Source organism: Podarcis bocagei, assembly GCF_964188305.1.
Source record: "Podarcis bocagei genome assembly, chromosome: 4".
In the NCBI taxonomy this organism is placed as follows: Eukaryota; Metazoa; Chordata; class Lepidosauria; order Squamata; family Lacertidae; genus Podarcis; species Podarcis bocagei.
In genome coordinates this window covers 9,677,593-9,701,694 of record NC_138128.1, presented here as the reverse complement: position 1 = coordinate 9,701,694, position 24,102 = coordinate 9,677,593, and the positions used below count along the sequence as shown (strand labels likewise).

Genomic DNA, 24,102 nt, shown 5'->3' with positions numbered 1-24,102 from the left:
GTGTGACACGCCCCCCCCCCATTCGTTTCACTTAGGCTGCAGGAAGCCTCATATCTAGGCAGAGATTGTAGCATGCTTCTCTTTTGGGTTGGATTTAGGATTGGGTTGGGTTTAGGATTATCAGGTTTATTTTAGGCAAGCCCTAGAAACCATTTTATGCTTCTTGCTCTCTAGGAGGGACTAGGGTGCTAAGCCCCTCATGAGTGCATGCTTGCTCTCCCTCACAGTACTACAGAGATACTGTGGCTCTGCAGAAAGTGTATGTCTATGCTCATTTGAACAGGGGTCCAAGTCTGGGACTTGTCATTGTGTCGTTGTCAACCTTGTACATCAATTTTGTACTGTTCCCATTCTGACTTGAAAATGGCTCGTAGAAACTCAACCATAGAAATAAGTCATCTGATTCCTATGTAACTGCTGCTCCTATGCATACTTTTTCTTCTTCAAAAAACCCCCTCTCTCTATTTATAAGGATTCCTAGATGAAGTAATGAAGAAATATGGCAGTCTAATTCCACTCTGTGAAAAGGATGTTATGGGAAGATTAAAGGAAGTCTTTAATGAAGACTTCTCCTATAGGTTAGTAGCTATCTCTTAATTCTTCGCTCTGCTGATTCACTTTCCGGATTCCACTGGCTCCCTATGGCTATGCAGAGCTGCATATCAAATGTGCTGGGATAACTTCGCATTGTCTTATCTCTTTCTCGGCTGCCTGTTCCAGAAAGCCATTCATCACCAAGGAAATCATGAAGTATCAGACGAGGCATCCCAAATCTTCCACTTGCAATTTCCGAGTCTTCTATAACAAGCACATGCTGGATATGGATGATTTGACAACGTTGGATGGTCAGAACTGGCTAAACGATCAGGTGAGAGCAATTGCAGGTTCTGCTGCTTAAAATGGTGCTTTCAGTCACACCATCGTGGTACTGTTACCTTGCTTCCAGGTTGAAGGGATGTTGGGTTTTCTTTGGAGCAGGGTGCAAAACATTAACCTGCTTCTATACTGTCTTCATGGATCTTGTCCTTATTGTGGGAAATGAGTTCTAGAGTATAGAAAAGGCAAAGGTTATCCAGTAGAGGCGTCTGCAATGCGAGAATTCACTGATCTTCAGTAACGTCTGTTAAAACTCCCACCCAAGGTCATCCTTCTTTTAAAAAAAACAAAACTTTTTTAAAAACACATTTATTCAAAAGTCTCTCCTACCCAGTTGGCATACTGCTGGAAGGATGTGTGATTTGGGAGGAAAGGAACCATTCAAGTCACTACTAATATAATTGATTGGTGCGTGTTTGTGTGTGTACATTCAAGGGTGTTCCTAGGTCCATATTTGTCACCAGCCCCATTCGCATCCAGAAGCGAACGCAACCCGCGTCTGCGGGTCACGATTCGCCGCTTCCGCGCATGCATGTGATGTCATTTTGACCGTCTGCGCATGCACAAGCAGCGAAACCCAGAAGTAGCGCGCTTACTTCCGGGTCGCCGCAGCGCGCAACCTGAAAATACTTATCCCGAAGCTACTTCAACCCGAGGTATGACTATTATGGAATGCCCTTCCGTGGGGGAGATAAGCCAGTGGATATCTGAGTTGAGTATGAGGAAGTTAAGACAGGATAACCTCTCAGCTACGTTGGAGTTCATCCTAGTAGACCTTGTTATAGAATTGCCCCCTTAATCTGGTTCTGGGTTCAAATTGGTTAGATTTCTATGGTGTAAGTAAGTGGCTTGATTTGTACAGAACTAGACTGTCTAATTAGAATTGGAATGCTGGGTTTTAAACATGTAATCCAGGCTAGGATTAGTGCATCCTTCAAAATTTGCATTCTTACTTAGCAGAATGAGAAAATGAAGCTTGCAAAGATGGTTGACTGCAACAGTAGAATAAGACAAAATTGTAAAGCAAATAACCATGACTGCTTCCTTCTCATACTTGTCTGCTGCATTCAGTGGTGATTCGCATCGCTGCCTAAAAATGAGATTTGAAAATTCTCTAAGACAAGATGTGAGCATGGAACTTGCTCTGTCTGTCGGTCTAGGGGAAAAAATATTTACATCCTTACACCCTATCTTGTGTGGTCAGGTCTAGATTCCTGTTATACCAAATGCTTTTGCATATTTGTGGAAATCTGTATACAATGTAAAATAGTAGCCTCTTTCTGGATTGAGAAGAGAAATTCTGCTTCACAAAGGACTCTTCCCATCTGCTGCATATCAAGCCAGTAAGTAATGTGTCCAGCCTTTGAAATGTGCCAGACGCACTTTGCACCTGGCAATCGGCCACTTGTGACCAAGTGAAGATGCCCGGGTGCCAGGATGGTGCCTGACGTCTCCACCGTCTGGAGGTGCATGCCTGGGGATCCTTGGATTTTGACTGTTTCCACGCACTAGCAACACATCCTGTAAAATCTTATCCATTATATTTTATCTGCACAATCAGAATGAATTTCAGAAATCAAAAACTTGTATTGAAAAATATGACTTTTGAGCTGTCTGCCCCCAAAATGGCAACTAGGCATTCTTTTTTGCAACTGTAATCCTGGTTTAAGGAGGCATTTGGTACCTAGCTTATGCAGTGGTACCTCAGGTTATATATGCTTCAGGTTACATATGCTTCAGGTTACAGACTCAGTTAACCCAGAAATAGTGCTTCAGGTTAAGAACTTTGCTTCAGGATGAGAACAGAAATCGTGCTCTGGTGGCGCGGCGGCAGCAGGAGGCCCCATTAGCTAAAGTGGTGCTTCAGGTTAAGAACAGTTTCAGGTTAAGTACGGACCTCCGGAACGAATTAAGTACTTAACCAGAGGTACCTGTGTATATCTGAGTTTCTAACACTGCATGTGTCAAATCTGCTACAATACACCCACAAAGTCATTTCCCTCAATGCCAGGGTGTAACTGCAGGTCACAAGTGTCCCTTAATCTCCTTGGATACATACAAATATGTTAATCTTCACTGAGCTACCTGACTTAATGAAGAAAGGCTCAATTAGCTCACGGTTTTCTCAGGTCTGGCTCTCTGAGCTTCATAGAGGTTAAGCTGTGCATACTATATCTGGTCATTCTAAGAATTACTGTGCAACTTTAAGAATTGGTGTGTGGGTTTGCTTTATTTGTTGGTCTTCCCTCCTCCCCCCAGGCTGCTTTTGTGTTGTGCAATTTAGATTGTAAGCCTGTAAGTATGTTGGTACTAATCAGATGTAAGCCACTCTGGGAGCCCTTTTGGTTGAAAAGCAAAGTTAAAATGCTTTAGATAAAATAAATGAAGGACATAGCAGCGCTGTAAACTTATTCCTGAACACATTGTCCATGTGAATGTAATTGGAGGAAGAAGAACCGCCTCTGCCATAGAGAACAGAGCCATATTCCCCTTCTTTTTTGGTGGAAAAATGTTGGGAGTACACTGGTACAAAACGAACATGTGCTTCTTTTTTTAAAGAGCAGAAATCACACCTCTTGCAAGATGGAGCGAGCTGCCATTTGGGGCAGTCTCTGTTTTAAATCTGACACTGTGGGTGGTTGGGATTCCAGTCCTCACGGTTGCAATCTTGTATGTTTGGGGGCAGTAGCTGCTGCAATCTCAGAAGCTGAAAAGGTGGCAGAATAAACCTCCAGAGAATAAAACTTTCAGTCTCCAGCGTAACTCATTGCTACTAGCAAAAACAGAGTAAATTAATTCATTCTAAATTGTTCAGGTTGCAGAATTCAGCTTTCTTTGTTGTTGGATTGTGCAGAATCTATTTTCAATGTGCAGTATATGTATCCTGGCTTCTAGGAATGCATTCAGAGAATGACCAGATACATTGAGCATTGCAGAGGAGCAATTCACAAATATAATGTGATTTTCCTCCCTAATAAAGTTTCAACTTTCTTCTTCTCTAAATTCTTTCAGATTATCAACATGTATGGCGAGCTAATAATGGATGCAGTCCCTGACAAGGTGAGCTTCTTTTACTTGGTTCTGTATTATGCAACAGTAGCTCAATTGGATAGGGGGGGAAAGGTGGCTTAAAAGTATTAGTCCTAAGGGAAAATGGAGAGGGGCAATTATGGGGGCAGTTATTCCTAACTTTGCACAGGGGGAGGGAGTAGTCAATCCTTTAATCTACTGGCTGTTTATTTACATATGAACTCCACTCTACAGCACACACTGGCTATGTATGGACATTCGTCTACTATTATTTAATTTATATATTGCTTACACGCCAAAATTTCATGTAAGCAGTTTACAACTGTAAATCAACACATAACCAAGAGACACAATAACAAATCCACTGGAGTATTAAAACATCCTTAATTAAAATATGCAATAAAACAAGCATAACAAAACAGTTAAAATAATAAAATTGGACCTTCAGAATCACACAGCATGGTTTATGAGCTGAAGCTCCCCTCCTTCACTAGTTAAGAGGTTTTTACTGTGGTATAAAAATGCTCTTAATAAAATAAACCTTCTTTAGTTGGGGTGCAGCAGATCTTGGTTTGCATTCAGCTGGAGTTCATTGTGCTAGAACTGGAGGCTTCGAATGTGATCAGTCATCGACCTCTTCTGCCTTTTTTAGGTTCATTTCTTCAACAGCTTTTTTCATAGACAGCTGGTAACCAAAGGATATAACGGAGTAAAACGATGGACTAAAAAGGTAGGTTTCTGTGTGCTCTGAAAGCCCTTAACAGCTGAGTAATACTGAACTATTTCGAAGAACGAATTTGAAATGAATGCACCGCGCCGAACCTGGAATTACTGGAATGGGTTACTTCTGAGTTTTGGCGCTCGTGCATGTGCAGAAGCACTAAATTGCGCTTTGTGCATGTGCAGAAGCACCGAATCGCAAGCTGCGTGTGTGCAGGCGCGACGCGGTTTGCGAACATGCCTCCTGCACAGATCACATTCGCAACCTGAGCTAAATTATTGGGCGGAGTTCAAGATTCTTGTACAGTGGTGCCCCGCAAGACGAAATTAATTCGTTCCGCAAGTTTTGTCGTCTAGCGAATTTTTCGTCTTGCGAATCACGAAATCCCATAGGAATGCATTGAAAATCAATTAATGCGTTCCTATGGTCAAAAAAAGTCCAAACAAAGCCAAATTTGGTACAACAACAGTTTATTAACTGCTCTTTAAAGTCACACATACTGTAAAGAGCAGTTCAAAAATTGATGGGAAAATAAATTAACTTTATAAACATGACAGAAAAACATTTAAAAATCAACAAAGTGTACAGTACATTTTCTAAGACTCTGGGGGACCACTCGAAGAAGGCTCCTCTTCCACTCTTTGCTTCTTGCTGAAGAACCCTCTCCTCAACTGTTCCCCCAGCCACCCACCACACAGAAATTCAAATCCAGAATTTTTTTAAAAAAAAGAGCAGAGTGGCCCAATGGTCACAGAAAATCATAAAAATGCAGAAAAAAACACACAAGCTTCCAGATTCTTGCAAACCCCTCCCCAACACCAAGTCCTTGAATTCCAAACACCCCAACCCAAAATCCAAAACCCCCCCAAAAAGTTTTAAAAACTTAACTTACCAAATGGCTGCAAAAGAAGTTCTGGAAAAGCTTCAAAAATCACCAAAGTCTTTAAAAACCTCAAAAAAGGCTACTATGTACACTGCGTTCTATGAGTTGCTCCTCGAAGTCAAGTTGCAACTGTATTAACGGTGTTAAGAAAAAGGAAACAAACTTGCAATACTTTTTCGTCTTGCGAAGCAAGCCCATAGGGAAATTCGTCTTGCGAAGCAGCTCAAAAACGGAAAACCCTTTCGTCTAGCGAGTTTTTTGTCTTGCGAGGCATTCGTCTTGCGAGGTACCACTGTATTAATTTCCAAGTCCTTAATTTGGGTCCAGGATATTGTAAGGACCATCTGATTCCTTATATTTCGTCCCAGTCAGCTAGTCCTCAATGACTCAAATGCATGGCTCATAATTATTAGACACATTGCATTCATTGTAGTGGATGTGAACCTGTGGAGCTCCTTCCCAGCTGAAATTAGTCAGGCACCCTCTTTGCAGAACTTTAGGCACATGACTGAGACTTCCGCGTTCCAGCAGGCATTTTAAAGTAGCATTTGGTTTTATGCTAAGTTTTTATTGTTTTATTTTTAAATTCAACTTTATTTTTTTTTAAAATGTACATAACTTAGAAGGGCTTAGGATTAAATGAGATGTAAATGTCTTAAATAAATGAGTGTCTTTGGCTGCTTAAGATAGATCTGAGATGCTGTAGTTTCCTGATAAAATACAGGTTTTGCATGAAAGATGGTCCCAGGCTCGGCTGCAGAATATACATAGCCACGAACCAAAAGCAGAAGCGAGGAAAGCATCTTTGTGCTAGAAGTGCTGGTTGCAAGCATCACACATAGCTGGGGAATTACCCTCCGGCATCACTGACCTAGTGGAAATACCCTTCCAAGCCCCAAATAGTAAACTTGATAGTGCAGAATAAACCCGCCCAGGGAGTCTTTGCCAGATAGAATGTTCCTCTAATATGGCGGATGGAAAAACCTCTGGGTAACAGGAAAGACTTTCTATATCCAACTGAGTTGACTGATTAAAATATTTAGAGAGGTGTGTGAAAGAAAGACAGAAAGAAAGGGTCTAGCAAGCTTCAGGATCGGAAAAGATGGCCTCCTTAGAGTATACAGCCTTGGCTTTTGTTCCTCAACCTACAGGAAGCTCAGCAACTCAGCACTACGAATTATATATGGAGCCATGTAGCAAAGTGTTTGGGCTGAAGTACTCCAGAGCATTCCAGGTGTTTGCTTAATGTTTGCTTAAATCACAGCTGAACACTGAAATGGGCTTTGTTTGCAGAGAGGCTTAAAGTAGACTTGAGATGTTTATTAAATGTTTATTTAAGGCACATCCTTAAATCTTGGAAATACTTCAGAGTGAATAAAAGCAGGTTCCTTCTATCGATCGATCAATCGATCAATCAATAAGCTTTTTATTTTATTATGTAAAAATACTTTTGTTTCTTGAGGAATAACTTACATTCAGATTAATATTAGCAAAGCTAGCCCTGCCGTTAAACCATAAAGCTAATCAGTGTCCCTACCAGATACGCTGAGACTTTTCTGTGCGAATGAAGAAGCATGTTGATCATTTCCAAAGTATCCTATGTACTTGGTCACTTGGAGAACGGAGTTCGCTATCCTTATGTAGGCAAAATGGCACCATCTGTGTGCAAAATGAAGTACTGTCAGGCTTTGGGAAACTTAAGGCTTGCAGGTAGGTAGCCGTGTTGGTCTGCTGTAGAGGAGGAGGAGGAGTTTGGATTTGATATCCCGCTTTATCACTACCTGAAGGAGTCTCAAAGCGGCTAGCATTCTCCTTTCCCTTCCTCCCCCACAACAAACACTCTGTGAGGTGAGTGGGGCTGAGAGACTTCAGAGAAGTGTGACTAGCCCAAGGTCACCCAGCAGCTGCATGTGGAGGAGCAGGGAAGCGAACCCGGTTCCCCAGATTACGAGACTACCGCTCTTAACCACTACACCACACTGGCTCTAGTCAAAACAAAATAAAAAGATTCCTTCCAGTAGCACCTTAGAGATCAACTAAGTTTGTTATTGGTATGAGCTTTTGTGTGCATTCACACTTCTTCAGATATCTGAATCTTTTTATTTTGTTAAGGCTTGCAGACATACGTTGCCTTTAGGACTTAAAGTGGGGGAGAGACTCCAAAACATCCAGCAAGAACTGAGCTTCCTTGGCTTGTGTGTGCAATACTGACTGTTGCAGGCGGAGGAAACCGAGGTGGAGGCATAAAAAGGAGTGCAGCTGGTTGGCACAATGAACGAGAGCATTCTGCACTCCCAACATTTTTTGTTGGTGGGGCCCACTTCTGGAATGTCTTGCCCACTTTCGAAACATAGGGTTGTATCCAATGTTTGCCCCAAATCAAAGTCACTTAGCGGTAAACTTGTGCCGCTCGCGAAATGTTTTATTCCTTTTTTAAAAAAAATATTTTTTATTGGTTTTACAAAATTTTTTATAGACAATACAAACAAATAAAGAAACAAACAAACATGTATAATTTCATATCCTTTTTTCATAAACCTCACTTCTCCGACTCCCCCAAACCTCCCCTTTCTACATCCCGATTTCCAAAATTATTTCAGCAAATCCTAAACTTAATTTTATCAAATTTGTCCCTTATTTATTCTTTTCTTTTACTTAATCTTTTGTCGCTGTAATCTCCTTTTTTTCTAAAAACCTCAACATTTTAGCATTCATCAATTTTGTAGTATTTCTTGAGATAAATTTTAAATTTTTTCCAATCTTCATCCGCCGTCTCGTTCCCCTGATCACGGATTCTGCTGGTCATTTCAGCCAGTGCCATATAGTGAGTCTATCACCTTCATCTGCCATTCTTCCAGGGTGGGTAGATCTTGAGTCTTCCAATGCTTTGCGATGAGTATTCTTGCTGCTGCGAAATGTTTTATTCCAGCGGGACGTTGTTGCGCAAGAGGAACGCACCAAAAGGTTGCTTGTAATTTCGTTGCGCAGTCTTGTGCAGCGAGTTCCACAATCCTCTGCAATGAGTTTCTGCTGTTGCAGTTGTTGCATTGGCGTCCTCTGCTCAACATTAAAACTCACCTTTGTGCGAGTCGACGGTGAACATTAGATGCGGCCCATGGGCACTGTATATTGACCCTGTGAAGACAGGGTTGCTCTAACCTGCCCAGTGACTCTCAGGTCTTCCTTCAGCCTGTGCATAGAATTCTAGAGCCGGAAGGGACAGCGAGGGTCATCCATTCCAGCCCCCTGCAATGCTGGAATCTTTTGCCCAGTGTGGGGCTCGAACCCACAGCCCTGAGATTAAGAGACTCGTGCTCAACCAGCTGAGCTATCCCAGCCTTTGATCTCAAGCACTTGTTCGTTTTGCTGCTCTGTTTCTGCGAAGGCAGGGCTGGGTCAGCCAAGGCAGAGTGAAGCAGAAAGAAGCAGTGCTGGAAGCAATAGGCAAAGTTTTAGATAAGAGCAAAGCTTCCTACAGTCCTCCCCTTAGCTCAAAACTGATACGGCTTCTTTTTGATAAGAAAGTCTCTCTATGGGGATATTTTAAAAGTATGCCCTCTGTAGGTAAAAATGGAAAGTGTTCAGAACTGTATGTAGAGTGCAGCAGGTGTAAACGAAATTGTTTTTAGTTGATAACAAGGGTCAAGTAGTCACTTTGTAGGAAGCGCATGAATTATCAGATGGAATATTGATTAAAGCAATTATTTAAGTCAGCCTTTATTTTTATTTTTGTTAACTTGAAATTGTCTTGTTTTTGAAACCTTTGCACCCTCTGATGCTGTCACAATTTTGTTCCCAAGCTCTCTTTGAGTTTCAGCTGTCTGTCGTAGTTCTGCTTTGGCAAAAATGTGATCTCCTCAGTAGCTACTGAGTGTGATCTCTTCCATCCCTCCTCCTTTTCTTTCTTTCTTGACTTTCTTTTTTGAGATAGAAAGTCAATCCTCTTTTGTAAGGATTCATTTAAAACGGGGCCTCATAAATTGAAATGTGCTGTTCTGCTTCTTGGAATGGGAAGCTAAATTGGATTTTGTTACTTAGCTTGCATACTAGATCTCTGCTTTTGTTTTGTTCGTGCCTTGTGCAGCATTTCAAAGTCTGCAGCAAACATCTGTTTCACCTGACTGAATTTTAATTAAACTTGGGGTGCATTCGCTTTCCATCTTTTGCCCCAGAATAAGAGTATCTGATTTTTGACGCTTGTGATAAGATTGCTCTCACTTCCTCCTCAAAGCAAATGCTAATTCTCACCATGACCTCAAGGAGCTTGTATATAAGAATGGCTAAGGTTAAACTATATACCAGGAAGCCCCCTGTTCAAATCTCACCTCAAGCCTCTTCTTTTCAGCTTATGTGCCCCACCTGCGATATGGCAGTGATACTGACCTACCTTGTAGGGTGATTGTAAGGACTTCACCAAAATAATGCGTGCAAACAGCTGCAAGTGCTCTCTGCAAACGCTAAATATTACTCCCTTCTTACATTTTAGCGTAATCCTTTGAGGTGGGTCGAGCAAAAAGATAAATGGTTCACCCAGGTTTAGAACTGAGGCTTCCTTCATCCAAGCCCAGTATTTTATAGTCGCGGAACCTTAGTAGTTTGTACCTGGTTTTTCTACTTCCCACACCTTTTTGTGGGAACGGGTGTCTTAATTGGTTGCTGAGGAAAGCACCTCCATTGCTTTGGACTGAAGCAGTTTCTCTTAAGTGAAAACAGCAATGTGGCAACTTGCCTCTGGCCGTTCACGAGTTGGCATCTTGGGTATTGGGCAACTACTTCATGGGATGTTATGTGCTTGGTGGGGGCCTTTCTGCTGCTTCCACCACATGGGCAAGGGTGCCTGCCCTGAGAAATTCCTTGTTTCAGGCTTTTCTCTGCAGGCACAAGAGCTAGAAAACCTCCTTGCAATAGCTGAGAACACTAGAAGTGTACCTAATTCTTTGCCTTACACAATTGGGCATTCTTGCCGGTGTGTGCACACCAGGTGCAATGGGACGGGCATCCCTTTCCGTAGAAGTGTGCTTCTTTTTTGTGTATGCATAAAACCGTAACTTAGACAGTTGGGTCCTATTCATCCCTTCCATGTTCTTTAGCAGTTTTGCTTGCAGCATCAAGTATTAAACGCATGCAGCCTGCCTTGCATAAATGTTTGTCCTATCCATTAAGCTGCCATCCTCATCACTCGCCCAAGGCTGTTTCCACCTCTCTATATCCCTTTGACATCTTCACTCGTAGGCTAGATGCAGAATGCAGAGCTCCTTCGTTGTCTTTTGGCTGCGTTGTGCTGCTGATGCTGCGTGCATTCACGTGCGGAAGGCTGTCTCTTAGGAATGCTAATTTCATGCTTAAAACCCAATGCCATCTCATAGCACACTTGTCAAAAAATATTGATTTTGAATAATTCAGCATGAAGCGATGTAAAGCAGTAACAGCCGCGCTGCTTAAAAATAAATAAATTGAAGCATCTGTTTAAATAAGCAAATGGCATCAAATAAATTGCGTCTGAGGAGGAAAACGGAACCCAAAGTGAATGTCTATAAGCTCTAAGGCTTAATCTACATAAAGAAGCAAATTCGAAGCAGTAGAATGGACTTTATATCGCAGGCCAGGGGGTGGGGGTGAGAGTCATATTTTTCCAATACTCCTTGCAAGAAGAAAACCAACAGAGCAGAAAGTGGGCTGAGTGAGAACCTTTCTCGCTGACGTGCTGGTTTTCTTACTTTATTTTACTGTGTTGGGAGTGTTTTATGTGGGGAGCATTGAAAATGCCACTTTCTTCGACCTGTAGCCTTTATAGGGTGTAGATCAGGTCTCAACTAGTGGTAGGAATGGAGCTGGCTTGTGAGGGATTGGAGGAAGAACATTTCACCTCTGCTTTTCCCACAAATACTTGGAGCAGACTTGGAAACAAGAGCTTTCCTGTTGGTACTGCTCTGTGCAGTTGCGGTATCACCAGAAGGGCCTTAGCCCATGGACCAGCCTTTATGCTGAGCGGGTCAGACTCCTGCTGAAAGCGGTGGGGCTTGCATTCGCTGAAAAACTTAGAACACTGGATTGCAAAGAAATAATTGGGTGTGTTCTCATGCATGTATGCTCTTACCTGTATAACAACAACAATAATTTATTTATACCCCGCCCATCTTGTTGGGCGGCTCTGGGCGGCTCCCAATCGAGTGTTAAAAACAATACAGCATTAAATATTAACATTTTCCCTAAACAGGGCTGCCTTCAGATGTCTTTTAAAGATAAGATAGTAGTTTATTGCCTTGACATCAGCTGGGAGGCTGTTTTACAGGGCAGGCGCCACTACCAAAAAGGCCCTCTGCCTGGTTCCCTGTAACCTCACTTCTCGCAGCGAGGGAACCACCAGAAAGCCCTCGGTGCTGGACTTCAGTGTCCGGGTAGAACGATGGGGGTGGAGACGCTCCTTCAGATATACAGGACCAAGGCCGTTTAGGGCTTTAAAGGTCAGCACCAACACTTTGAATTGTGCTCGGAAACGTACTGGGTGGGTATGGCTGGGGCAAGAGGGCTTGCTTCCACTTGGAAAGTCTTGCCTAGTTCAATGTCTGTGTAACCATTGCTGCCTCCAAGGCTAGTGGGTTTTGTTTTGTTTAATTTGGCTTTGTCAGAAACCAGAATGTGCCACCACTACCTGATTTTTATCACATTTTGTATGCTCTCTTCTAAGGAGCTAAGGGATGGTTGTTTTGTCGCAGTTTATGACTCTATAAAATTAGATATGGTGACTGAAGACTGCACAGTGAGTGGCTGTTTGAACCTGGGTCTCCCTGCTCCAAGTCTGAGAAGACAATGGCCTTCCAAGCCGACAATGAGTAGAGTAACTCAAGAGTAACGCAGCTTACATGCTTTTACACCTGACAACAGAACATTCATTTTCACGAAAAATCGATGTAGTTGTTGCTGCTTCACTGGCTCCCTGCTTTTTGATTTCATAGTATAGGGGAAGGAAGAATGTGTCTTATGAGAAATGCTCCACCCACTTGCTTTTCGGTGATTTAAATACATACAGGGTGAAACGTTTTCAGGCTGTTCTCTTCCTATGGTGGTTTGGGATCATTCTGTCTGAATTGCACATGACTTTGTATTTTGTGGTGATGGGTGCTCTCTTCCCCTTCACTAGGTGGACCTCTTCAAAAAGACGCTCTTGTTAATTCCTATTCATCTGGAAGTCCACTGGTCCCTAATTACTGTGAATCTCCCTAACCGAATTATTTCGTTTTACGACTCTCAAGGCATTCACTTTAAGTTCTGTGTCGAGGTAAGAGCAACTTGTTGTTATAGCTGTTCTACTAAACAGCATCGGCCTTAGAAAAAGCACTTAGCCCCCCCCCCCAATCCTTTCATAGGGCTCTGATTTTTTCGGTAATCCTTTGAAGCTTCTAATCTACACATTTCAGGACTCTTTGGCCCAAAAGACAGAGCACTGTCAGTGTGGAAACTGGCCCAGATGTAGTTCAGAAGTTGTTGTGCGAATTAGACTCTAATCTTCAGGCAAGTGACATACCAGTCTCAAGGATCCCAGGCCAGGTGCTATATTGTTTGGTAGTGTTTCCTTGTCTTGAAGCTTGTCTTGGCTCTGCCCAAAACCTTTTGTTCTTGCAACTCTGCTGCAGCCACAAACCCTAGGAGTTTATATAATTTCAAGACTTGCTTCTCCAGCAGTACATTTCGTGCATACCCCACATTCACGAAAGCGACAGTTCCTATCCAGTGTATCTAAATTAATCCTAAATAGCTTCGAAATAGTTTATGCCCTTTATCAGTCCCACTTCTACCCTGCTCCCTTCAGTCAAGGCCCTGTGTATGATGTTTATTTCATTTTTATCTTTTGCATTGGGCCTGCTCGGTGTTCTTGTGAGCTTGGGGTCTCCCAGCTTCACACGATGGGCAATTGCAGAATTAATCCCAGTATCCTCCAGTCCAAGCAGAAAATTCTCTTCACTATACCCACAGGTATCCTCTTCAGGGAAGCACTCAATTAAGATGTTTTCATAGCAGTATTCAAATGGCCCTTATTCATGTCCCCCACCCCCTCTTCTTTAAAGAACATACGCAAATACTTGCTGACAGAAGCTAGAGAAAAGAACCACCCCGATTTCCTTCAGGATTGGCAGACTGCTGTTACAAAGGTAAGGACCACCTGTGTGGTTTTTAGAATGATGGCTTTGTAGAGTAAGATGAAACACACAAAGGTCACCGGAAGTCAGAAATCTCCACCTTTCCCCAGGAAGCCCAGAGAGCGTTTGCTACGAAAACCCTCAACATGTGACGTGTTTCCACCAAACTAAGAATTCAGGGATGGGGAGCCTGTAGCCCCCCCCCCAGATTCTTTGGGACTACAACTCTCATCAGCTCCTCCTGGTGTGGCTGATGCTCAGGAATTATGGGAAATGGAGTCCAGGGACACCTGGAAGGCACAGTGAGCATAAGAAGAGCCTTCTGGATCAGCCAGTGACCTTTCTGGTCCGGCATCCTGGTCTCCTAGTGGCCAACCAGATGCCTTTAGGGTTCCTGAGCAGCACCTGAGCACAAAACACTCTCCCTCCTGCATTTTCCAGCAACAACCATTCAGAAGCATTGCTGCCTCTTGACAGGGCAGGCAGAACATACCGTATTTTTCGCTCGATAACACACCCAACCATAACACGCATGTAGTTTTTAGAGGAGGAAAACAAGAAAAAAAAACATTCTAAGCGAAACTTTCGATGTATGATTTTTGTGGTTCATGCTGTGGCCACAGACATGTGATCTGATGGTGAGTTTGGGGTAGCCCAATGCAAAAATCCTGAGGATCCATGTGGATCCATGTTTGTAACCACGTTTTTGCACCACTGCAGCCCCAGGCAACAGTGGGTGGGTGACTTTTTTGGTGCAAACTGTAGCCATGGACATACTATGTGATCTGATGGTGAATTTGGGGTGACCCAGTGCAAAAATCCTGAGGATCCATGTGGATCTGTGCGTTGTAACCATGTTTTAAGTGAGGAGGGAAGGAAAAGCACTCAAGGGACAAGAAGCACGCGTGGAGCAGGCTCTGCTTCTCTCCCTCCTCCCTCCTCCCCTTAGCGAGCTGAAAACCTTTGCTGGAGGGACAGAGAGCCTGCTTGCTTTAAAGGAGCCTACCGGACAGGAGCCGCTTACACGAGTGTAAGCGGCTCCTGTCCGGTAGGCTCCTTTAAAGCAAGCAGGTTCTGCTTCTCTCCCTCCTTAGCGAGCTGAAAACCTTTGCTGGAGGGACAGAGCGGACAGGAGCCGCTTACAGTGCTTTGCTCCTTTAAAGCAAGCAGGCTCTGCTTCTCTCCCTCCTCCCCCCCCCTTAGCGAGCTGAAAATCTTTCCTGCTATTTCCAGCAAAGTGGCTGAGTAGGGACGAGAGAGATACAAGAGAGCCTGCTTGCTTTAAAGGAGCCAACCGGACAGGAGCCGCTTACACGAGTGTAAGCAGCTCCTCTCCCCTCTCGCTTTGCTCCTTTAAAGAAGCAGGCACTCTGTCCCTCTCTCCTCCCCATTCAGCGGCTCTTCTCCCGCTGGAAACCACGGAGGAGGGAAGCATTCGCTCCGTAACACGCACAGACATTTCCCCTTACTTTCTAGGAGGAAAAAAACGCGTGTTATGGAGCGAAAACTACGGTAACCATCAGGGCTGGCAGCCAGTGAGAAGCATTGGGGGGGGGGGTTGGCTTGCCCCAAGCTCTACCTGCGCTGCAATGATGCCTCTTGCTTCTGCGTGAGAATGGGCACGGATTCCCAGGGATTTAGCCACAGCCAAACTAGTTGCCTCCATTTGCAACCAGGCGGTATATACCGTATTTTTTGCTCTATAAGACTCACTTTTCCCCTCCTAAAAAGTAAGGGGAAATGTGTGTGCGTCTTACGGAGTGACTGCAGGTGGGAGGCTCTGCTCAGCGCTCCCTCTAAAGAGCCGCACACACACTCTGTGCACTCTTTAAAGGGAGCGCGGCTCTTGGGGGAGTCTTAGCCGCGCACAGCTAAGGGGGGGGGGTGAAGGCTCCCGCTGCCTGGGAGAGGCTGCGCGCAGCTATCCCATAAGCCACTGAGCAGTGATCCCGCTGGCTGTCCTGGCTTCTGGGATTCGGAATATTTTTTTTCTTGTTCTTCCAAAAACTATGTGCGGCTTACAGTCTGGTGCGTCTTATAGAGCAAAAAATACAGTAATTCTGTTGAAATAAATGAAATTGTGAAATGGAAAAAAAATCTGTGATGGAGGTAGAATGGGGAGATTAGAGTTGGGCAGTATTTTACGTTCAAAACTGCTGTGGGTTCATGGCTTTGCTCGGATGGAGTTAGCAGATTGCAGGCAACGGCGTGTTGCATGACCGAAAGAAGCACATCTTATCTGAGGTGCCTGGGGGGCTGCTGCAGTGATTGGCAGGGGGGTTTAAAAGTGGTGGAAGTGACTCCCCCCCCCCAGCTACCAAGACATCCACGTTACTCCAGTACGACAGCCGCTTGCAACCAGATGTAGTCTGGCAGTGATAAAAGGGAACAACTTGTGTGAAGTGCAAACGAGGGAATTTGTGACTTGCATAACCATATCCTGTAATAGTTCTGAAGAGATAAAATGGGTCATTGAACATTAAGCTGTCTCCCAACGGCTTCCTGGTACAATGAGGCATCTTGAGGCTTTATTACTGCATGAGGAAGTTCTCTCACTTCTCCTCCACCCCCAGCCCCCCAAAAAAGTGACTCTCTGCAGCCCTGGGGGCGGGGAGGTAGTTTGAGGTCTAGGACATAACCTAACCTCTGGAGTGTCTGGTGATTTTTATGTCTGGAGAATCTGGAAGATGTGCTGGTAAAGCTGGAGTGTTTCCAAGCCAGCTTGGCTTTGTTGTAATTGCTGCAGGGAGCAGGACATTCAGGACCTATCCTCACGTTTTGTTTTTCAAGTGCACACCTAAAAATAACAGAGATGCAACTGTGGCACTTGCCTTTTTAAATATACATTTTGAATATTATTGTACCTAAAACTGCACTGTTCAAAAATATAGATCTGACAGGCCCTTCTCCCTGTGCTTACAATCTAAAGACTATTTGCACCATGGAGGAAGTAAAAGGAGAACCTATTTAATTTCATATTACTTGTAAGCCACTTTGGTAGGATTCATATCCTGAAAGATGGGATATAAATAATTGTAGTACGTTTGTAGGGGGTGACTCAGGGTGGTGGATGGCTGTCCTACTTGGCCCAGTGGACATATTGCCGAAGTCTTCCTTAAGAAACCCAGTTCTCTCCTTCCTTGTATACTTATGAAACAGGTCTCCAGGATTCACTGGGGGAAGTTTGCATGGACGTAGCAATTTTGGGGAGGGGTGGATGGGATAATGGCACACACCAACCAGACCTGCAGAGGGGACCTTGGATGCAGGCAGGTGGACTAGTTGCTGGGGCCCACAGGCTCTGGCCGGGGGTGGCGGGTGCCAAAGCACAGTAAAAACACAGGGCTGTAGAATGGTCATTTGGTTGCAAAAACATACTTGTCACTTCATGCATTATGCCACTGTTTATCAAACTTGAGCCCCCAGCTGTTGTTGGGAGTACAACTCCCATCATCCCTAGCGAGGAGGGCCAGTGGTCAGGGATGATGGGAGTTGTAGTCCAGCAATGGCTGAGGACCCAACTTTGAGAAACACTGGCATAATGCATGAAGCAGCCGTCGATTAGCCCCACTAAGACCCAGCCAGAACTTACTTTCCTTCTTTCCAACACTAGAAAGTGCTTGTGGCCGTGTTGCTGAGGATTAGGCCCGTGATGTTGGGCTGCTTTCTGTGCCTCTTTGAGCACCTGCTACAGATTAGCCTGAAACACACTGACTTGGTTCCCGCAGAACTGATGAGTAAAAATGTGTACCGTACCAAACCTTCAAATTACTGGCATTGATATGCAGGCTAATCACTCTAAAATACTTCCATTTGCCATAGCTTTATGCCTTTGTAGCTTTCTAAAGCTGTTAAGGAGGTGGGATGCAGAAATCTCTCTCTCCCTCCCTCGCCCCCCCCCCATGAAGCCTAAAGACAAATGCTTCTCTGATCTGGCACATTTGGGCTTCTGTGGGCACCAGTGTGCAAGCACGAAACAAATTCTTCCTGTGTAAAGCAGATAGCAATGTTCAAATATTTACTCAAAATAATTGAGGAGAAACTATCCTGCTGAGGTCATTAAAAATTGGGTGCTGGGCTGGGAGATGTAATTTGTTTTCTATTATAAAATGTGTATTTGTGTTAAATTACGTGGCCCGATCCATGCAAGGATCTGAGCACCTCCTTGAGTATAGAATGCATGGGCTGTGTGACACAGCCCAGTCTGTCGTGACCTCTTGGCTTTGATTTGCTTCAGAGGACCATCCCCTAAAATAAGCTACTCTCTTTTTTTAAAAAAAAAGAAACAAGGATGGGGAACCTGAGGCCCTTAGACCCGGCCAGAATGGCCTGTGGTCAAAGATGGTTGCAGGTTCCCCACCCCTGAACTGTTAGAACTGTTTCCCCCACTTCAAAGTGGGAAAAAGTAATGTTTTGCTGTTGAATTATAGCTGAATTTCTGGTTGATGTGGATATAGACTTCATCCCAAAAGGTCCTGGGACGAATCCACCCTTGCTCTGGGATCCCAGGGATTTCTGCTCTACTTGTATGTGTCCCATGCCCCCTCCATCTGCTCCAGAAGTTTGGGGGAATTTCCAGGACAGATTTAGGGAACAAGAGCAGAAGAGGGGGCGTTCTTTGTGCTGACAGGACAAGGGAGTTAGTGCTATGTTGGGTTCCACCTTCTGAGTCTGCAGATGCTGTTGCTCCTGCAAAAACATTCCTTCCCTGGCGCAGTGTAGAAGTGATGAGGTGTTGGCTGCTCTCTCTCTCCCTCTCCACGTTGCTGCTAGGAGTCACTCCTCTTTGCTGGCTCCAGACGAGAGCGAAGTAGGGAGAGTCGAGATGTGAGACAGTGCGGAAAAATATGAGAGTGGTTGATCAGCAACCGCTGGGTACCCCTTGCTCGCTGCTACTTGATCATCCTGCAAGCAGTCGAAGAGCGCAAGTGGTTATCTGCCTGGTCTCCCACAAGCCCAATTGGCAAAGGACTTGTGCCACGAAGAGGAGTATATAAGAAAAGTGGCTGCTGCATCAGCCCAAGGCCCATCTAGTCATAGACTTGTAGAGCTGGAAGGGACCACGAGGGTCATTTATTCCAACTCCCTGCAATGCAGAAATCTTTTGCTCAGCGTGGGGCTTGAACCCACGACCCTGAGATTAGGAGTCTCATGCTTTACCAACTGAGCTATCCCAGCATCAGGTCCAGCACTCTGTTCTCTCAGTGGCCAATTGGATACCTGCAGGACAGCTCTCTTCCCACCTGTGCACCCAGGGTTCTTTCTCTTGTATCACCCTTTTGACAGGTGTGGCTAGGAAGTGTGGAGGCTGCTCCCCCAGCTTTCATTTGGAGGAGAGTCTTGAATGGGGAATCATTCTATGGATGTTTGAAATTTGTTTGCGTTTCCCCCACCCCTCTTCCCCTTCTAGTGCATTCCACAACAGAAAAACGACAGTGACTGTGGAGTTTTTGTGCTCCAGGTAAGGATGCAATCGTTTTTTTATATTTTATTATTTTTGTGTGGGCTTCCTCCCTCTTTAGAATCTTCCATGTAATAATTTTCGGTTCTGGTTCCTAAGCCTCTCTCTCATTTCTCTCCCCTCCCGCAGTACTGCAAGTGCCTCGCCTTAGACCAGCCTTTTCAGTTCTCCCAGGAAGACATGCCTCGGGTGCGAAAAAGGATTTACAAGGAGCTCTGCGAATGCCGGCTAATAGACTAATAAAAAGGAAGAGAAGGAAAGAGAGAAGCTACTCCTTTCAGCATTTTCGAAGAGCCCTGGCTGGTATTTTGTGTACTTGAATTTTCTGAGAAACTTCCATGGATTTCAAAACGAGTCTTGGCGGAGCAGTGTGGCCAACACAATTACCTCAAACATTTTTTCTGACATGCTCCTTAACCGGCGGACCTGCCACAAAATATTCCCGATGTCAGTCGTTGGTTCCCCCCCCCCTTTTCTTTTCGTTTTCTAATGTTCTTTCCTGTATTTAATATTTATTATCTTAAAAAACGCATGCGCATAGGCAAAGCATGCGACTAAACGAGAAGTATAAAACTGTAGAATTGGTGCACCTTTTGAAATGTAGCTAGAAACAGAAGAGAATAATACAGGTTAAACTTTTTTGTCTGAAAACATAAAAAATGCATGTTCCATTCCCCCCCTCTCTGATGCAATAATGCTTTGAATGTACAAAGAAACCCAATGCCATAACGAGAGCAGTTACAACATTTCTTCCAAAAAAACGACAACCTGAGACTATTCCTCCTTCAGCCCTTTTTTTAAAAAAAAGCTCTAAATCCCCATTATATTGGGAAGAAGAGGGGTGTGTTGGAAACTGGCCTATATATTTGATTTGTGGAAGTCCAGTAAAGTTTTAAATCATTGCAACTTGGGGGGAGGGGGGGGGAGAAAATCTACTAGGTGGCTATTAGATCACCCTACAGTACAAAAGCAATCCCTTGTACACGAGACTCTTTAGTACTAATAAAAGATGGAGATGCTAGTTCGGTTCGGATTTGGTGGTGTTGCTCCTGCACTTGCTCTGGAACCGTCGTCTTCTTTTTTTTAATATGGTCCCATTCTCAGGGTGATTTGTAGGCCACCTCTGAGCCTCTCTGCCTTCCTTTCCTTCTCTCTCTCCCCCAGCCCCCAAACTCCCTTTTCTTGTTCCTTGTGTTTGTTGTGGTGTCGGTGACAGGGTCAAGAGGACAACAGCTCTTTTATCTATCTGTAAGTTTTCTCGCTTCTTGGGGCTTGTCCTGCAGGGAGTCTTAAGATTCACCCCGTGTGCAACAGTGTAGTCCTGCCCCTTCTTTAGGGGTGGTCCGCTTGTCCCCTGGCTTAGGACCAGTGTGATCACTTTCTCCGAGGCTGACTTCTCTCTCGTGTGTGCGTGTGCGTGCGTGCCAGGAATAAAACTTTTAAATGTGGATAAAGTTACTTTGCGTACTTGAAGAATGTGTGATCTTCTGTTCAAGCTTTCTGAGAAAGAAAGGCCGAGAGTTTTGGATGGGGGGGGGGCAGGGGGCGGGCAGCAATATGCTAGAGTACCTCCACGGTGTGAAATTCCCACCATCCTCTTGGGCAAAGTCTGTATTCATATCTTGAGGTCTAGTAACTTGGCTCCTATTTTCTGTGTGTGTGCATGAATGAAAGCTGAATTTGTGGGACCCTTCTACCAGCCACAGAATTCCACAATTTCACATTTACCTGGCGCAGCTAGAGACGTCCTGATTCTGAGGATCCCGGTGTGAACTTTCCTGGCAAATTGCTGCTTTGAAGATGGATACTGTTAGCAGTTCAAATAAGAGGAGTGGCATTCAGAGTTTCCTTTCATTTAGGGGGGTGGGGACTTGTTCTACCACCACGTTATTTACTGAGAAATCCCTGCATGTTTTTCCCTCGTCAGAACCTCATAGAATCATAAAATTGGAAAGTGCCCCATGGGTCAGATAGTCCTGCAATTCACGTTTCCTATTCTAATAAAAGGTGGGTTCCTTTCATTGCTCCTAAGTTGAAAAGGTTTTTCAGAAATAATAATAATAATAATAATAATAATAATAATAATAATAATAATAATAATAATAATAATAATAATGGTAGCCGTGTTGGTCTGCCATAGTCAAAATAAAAAATTCCTTCCAGTAGCACCTTAAAGACCACTGAAGATACACTGAAACAGAAGTTGCCAGAGAAACCAGAGAAACCAGTAGGAGAACACTTCAATCTCCCAGGACATTCTATACAAGATCTCAAAGTAGCTGTTTTACTACAAAGGAATTTCAGAAATAGACTCGAAAGAGAAGCTGCTGAATTGCAACTCATTACCAAACTTAAAACCATGGAGAGACCTGGTCTGAACAAAGACATTGGATTCTTATCTCATTATACATGACTAAGCCATTTCTCACCTTCTCACCCCCTGCCTTTTCCTGTAAGACCTATTACAGTCGTTAAGAGTCGTCAACAGGCTCTCTCAGCTATCTGCCTATCTCCCATTCCCACCACCCTTCTGAGTAACACCCCACCCCACCTTCTCACTATATAAAAGGATCTGGCAACTTCTGTTTCAGTGTATCTGAAGAAGTGTGCATGCACACGAAAGCTCATACCAAGAACTAACTTAGTTGGTCTTTAAGGTGCTACTGGAAGGAATTTTTTTATCTTAATAATAATAATAATAGTGTATTCTGGCACCAGTTCTTAAAAGTAAGCAGCTGGGGTGGTCGCGTCGTCTGCAAATGGAGCTGGTCTCTCAGCAGAGCTGATGGAGTGGCTCTGCTTTTTCTCCTTCTGCAGCAGCCTGATGGAACAGTTGCTTGCCAAGTGACTGCTGAAGGAGGCAGGAGCCTGATGGATTACGTAGTGCTTTTGCTCTGGGAGTGGCCACCTCCCTGCTGCAGTGGCGTCTCTAATTCCATCACGTTCATTGGACAGCTACGCTTGTTCTGCCAACCAGGATGGCTATACAGTACAGGCATATTTCTGTTCTTGCTATCCCATCTCAACTCTGGCTCCAGTGAGCAATAATGTAATTTAGTTTCTTGGCGCTCTGTACAAATGCAGCCACCAACGGTGCAGTGCACAAAGTCCTGGAGACGTAAGAATCTATTCCAGAAGCATGTGCAAAGATTATCTCCTATCCCCTTAGTAAAGCGCATGTAGCAGATTTTTTTTAAATTAGCTTTAACTTGCCACCTGCTGGAGTGTCCACTAAATTAAATGTGCAAGGCTTGCAGACCTTTATTTTGCAAGGTTTCGCGCCTACGCTGCCTTCAAGCAATTCATCATGGATGCCTTCTAGTAACATCCTTGTCTTTATTGCATTCATAACTCTCTTCCATTTTTTCATATATATATATATATATATATATATATATATATATATATATATATATATATATATATGCTTTCGTAGATTTTCACGGGTACAGGAATGCAGGTTTTGGTGTCTTCGGGTGTCTTCCCGTGTAAGAGTTGGGGTGTCTAGGCGACGTTTCGACGAGGTCTCACTCGTCATCTTCAGGCTGGTGCTTTCGGCTTCTTGTTCCAGTAACAAGAAGCCGAAAGCACCAGCCTGAAGATGACGAGTGAGACCTCGTCGAAACGTCGCCTAGACACCCCAACTCTTACACGGGAAGACACCCGAAGACACCAAAACCTGCATATATATATATATATATATATATATATATATATATATACCCTGCCTCGGAGAGGAAATTGTGCGCCGTTGTTAAATATTTCTTATGGGGGGTGAGTGCTAAGAAATCAGGAGATTAAAATACAAAACCATAAAGAGGCAGCTTGTCAGCCCCTTTGCCAGGCACAATAATTGCTATTTATGTGTAATGGCTATCGGCAGTAAAAGAGACAACTCAACGTTTGCACTGAAGATTAATGGGTTTTGCAAGCAGCCGTCTAGAAGAATCCTGGCCTTGCATGTTGTCCCCTGAATTTGTAGTGCTACAGGTTTTTGGTTTTTGTTTTTAAAAAAATCCCTTTGAGGTTAGAGACGAACACTTGTTTTTCCTGATGAACAGTCCTGGCATATTCCCTTTGAAATAGAGCAGTTGCCTAGTCCACACATGTTTGCAGGACTTAAAAGACTTCATGATAAAAAGTTAGTGGCTTCTTTTTTTAAACATTTTTCATCAAATCCTTCTTCCAAGAAGCTTAAAAGTTATACAAATGGCATATTCTGGCCTTTCAACCTCTTTTATACTTGGCAGTGCTTTGAAGTAGGTGATGTGGAGCAAAAATGATGGGTCCCGGTCTCTTGGCAGACTTTATGGCCGTGTGTGGATTTGAATTACGGGTCTTCCCACCTGTCATTGCGTGGTTTATCCATTACACACACTGCCTGGGTATTCAGTATTTGAAGAAGGACATCTCACATGACCGAAAAAAGGATTGTAGCTACTCGCCCTCAGCTTGCTGTTCCAAAGTTCTTTAAACGTCCCTCATTCTCAAAACTCTTCCTTTGTCTCCCTCCCCCTCTGCCAGACCCATAAGATTCCGATGGTTTTGCTCAAAATTGCCAGTTCTTGAACTAAAATTGCAGCATTCCATTAAGCGGGGAGGTCTGTCTCGCACCCGTTAGCTTTGCATATAATTAGATCATTCCTGCCAAAATCACGTGAAACTAGAGTTTCTCCCTGTCTTTTGGGGCTGTGTCTTTCAGGTAAGTTTAATGGAAATATTTTCGGGGTTTAGCTGAACAGGGCATTTCAATACTTTGCTTTATATTAGATATGATTTCCTGTCAGTGCTTTTCAGCTTCAGGGCAATTCCACCAGCAGTGAGTGAAATCTGATCTTAACTTCCCCCGCTTTCCAATAGCTGTCATTACTGGTGTTATAAATTCTAGCTATTCTGAGTTGGGTTAGGATACCAGGTGGTTTATAAGTTCAGTGAACATACTGCATACTTGTTAATGTTAGCCCCAATGTATATGCTGGTATCTGGTATTCCA

The 24,102-nt window shown here is 44.0% G+C and overlaps 1 protein-coding gene across 2 annotated transcripts in view; it reads left to right on the top strand.

Annotated features, from left to right (window-relative positions):
* The window catches only part of SENP5 (SUMO specific peptidase 5), a 34,656-nt gene extending 14,526 nt beyond the window's left edge, over nucleotides 1–20,130 (top strand). For both annotated transcript variants that reach the window (XM_081190192.1, XM_081190191.1), the window contains exons 3-10: nucleotides 473–578; nucleotides 721–868; nucleotides 3,889–3,936; nucleotides 4,559–4,636; nucleotides 12,652–12,789; nucleotides 13,577–13,660; nucleotides 19,059–19,109; nucleotides 19,239–20,130. In XM_081190192.1, coding sequence (XP_081046318.1) covers nucleotides 473–578; nucleotides 721–868; nucleotides 3,889–3,936; nucleotides 4,559–4,636; nucleotides 12,652–12,789; nucleotides 13,577–13,660; nucleotides 19,059–19,109; nucleotides 19,239–19,349 — 764 coding nt within the window. In that variant the 3' untranslated portion in view covers nucleotides 19,350–20,130. The remainder of the gene's footprint in view (nucleotides 1–472; nucleotides 579–720; nucleotides 869–3,888; nucleotides 3,937–4,558; nucleotides 4,637–12,651; nucleotides 12,790–13,576; nucleotides 13,661–19,058; nucleotides 19,110–19,238) is intronic.
* The last annotated feature ends 3,972 nt before the right edge of the window (nucleotides 20,131–24,102 follow it).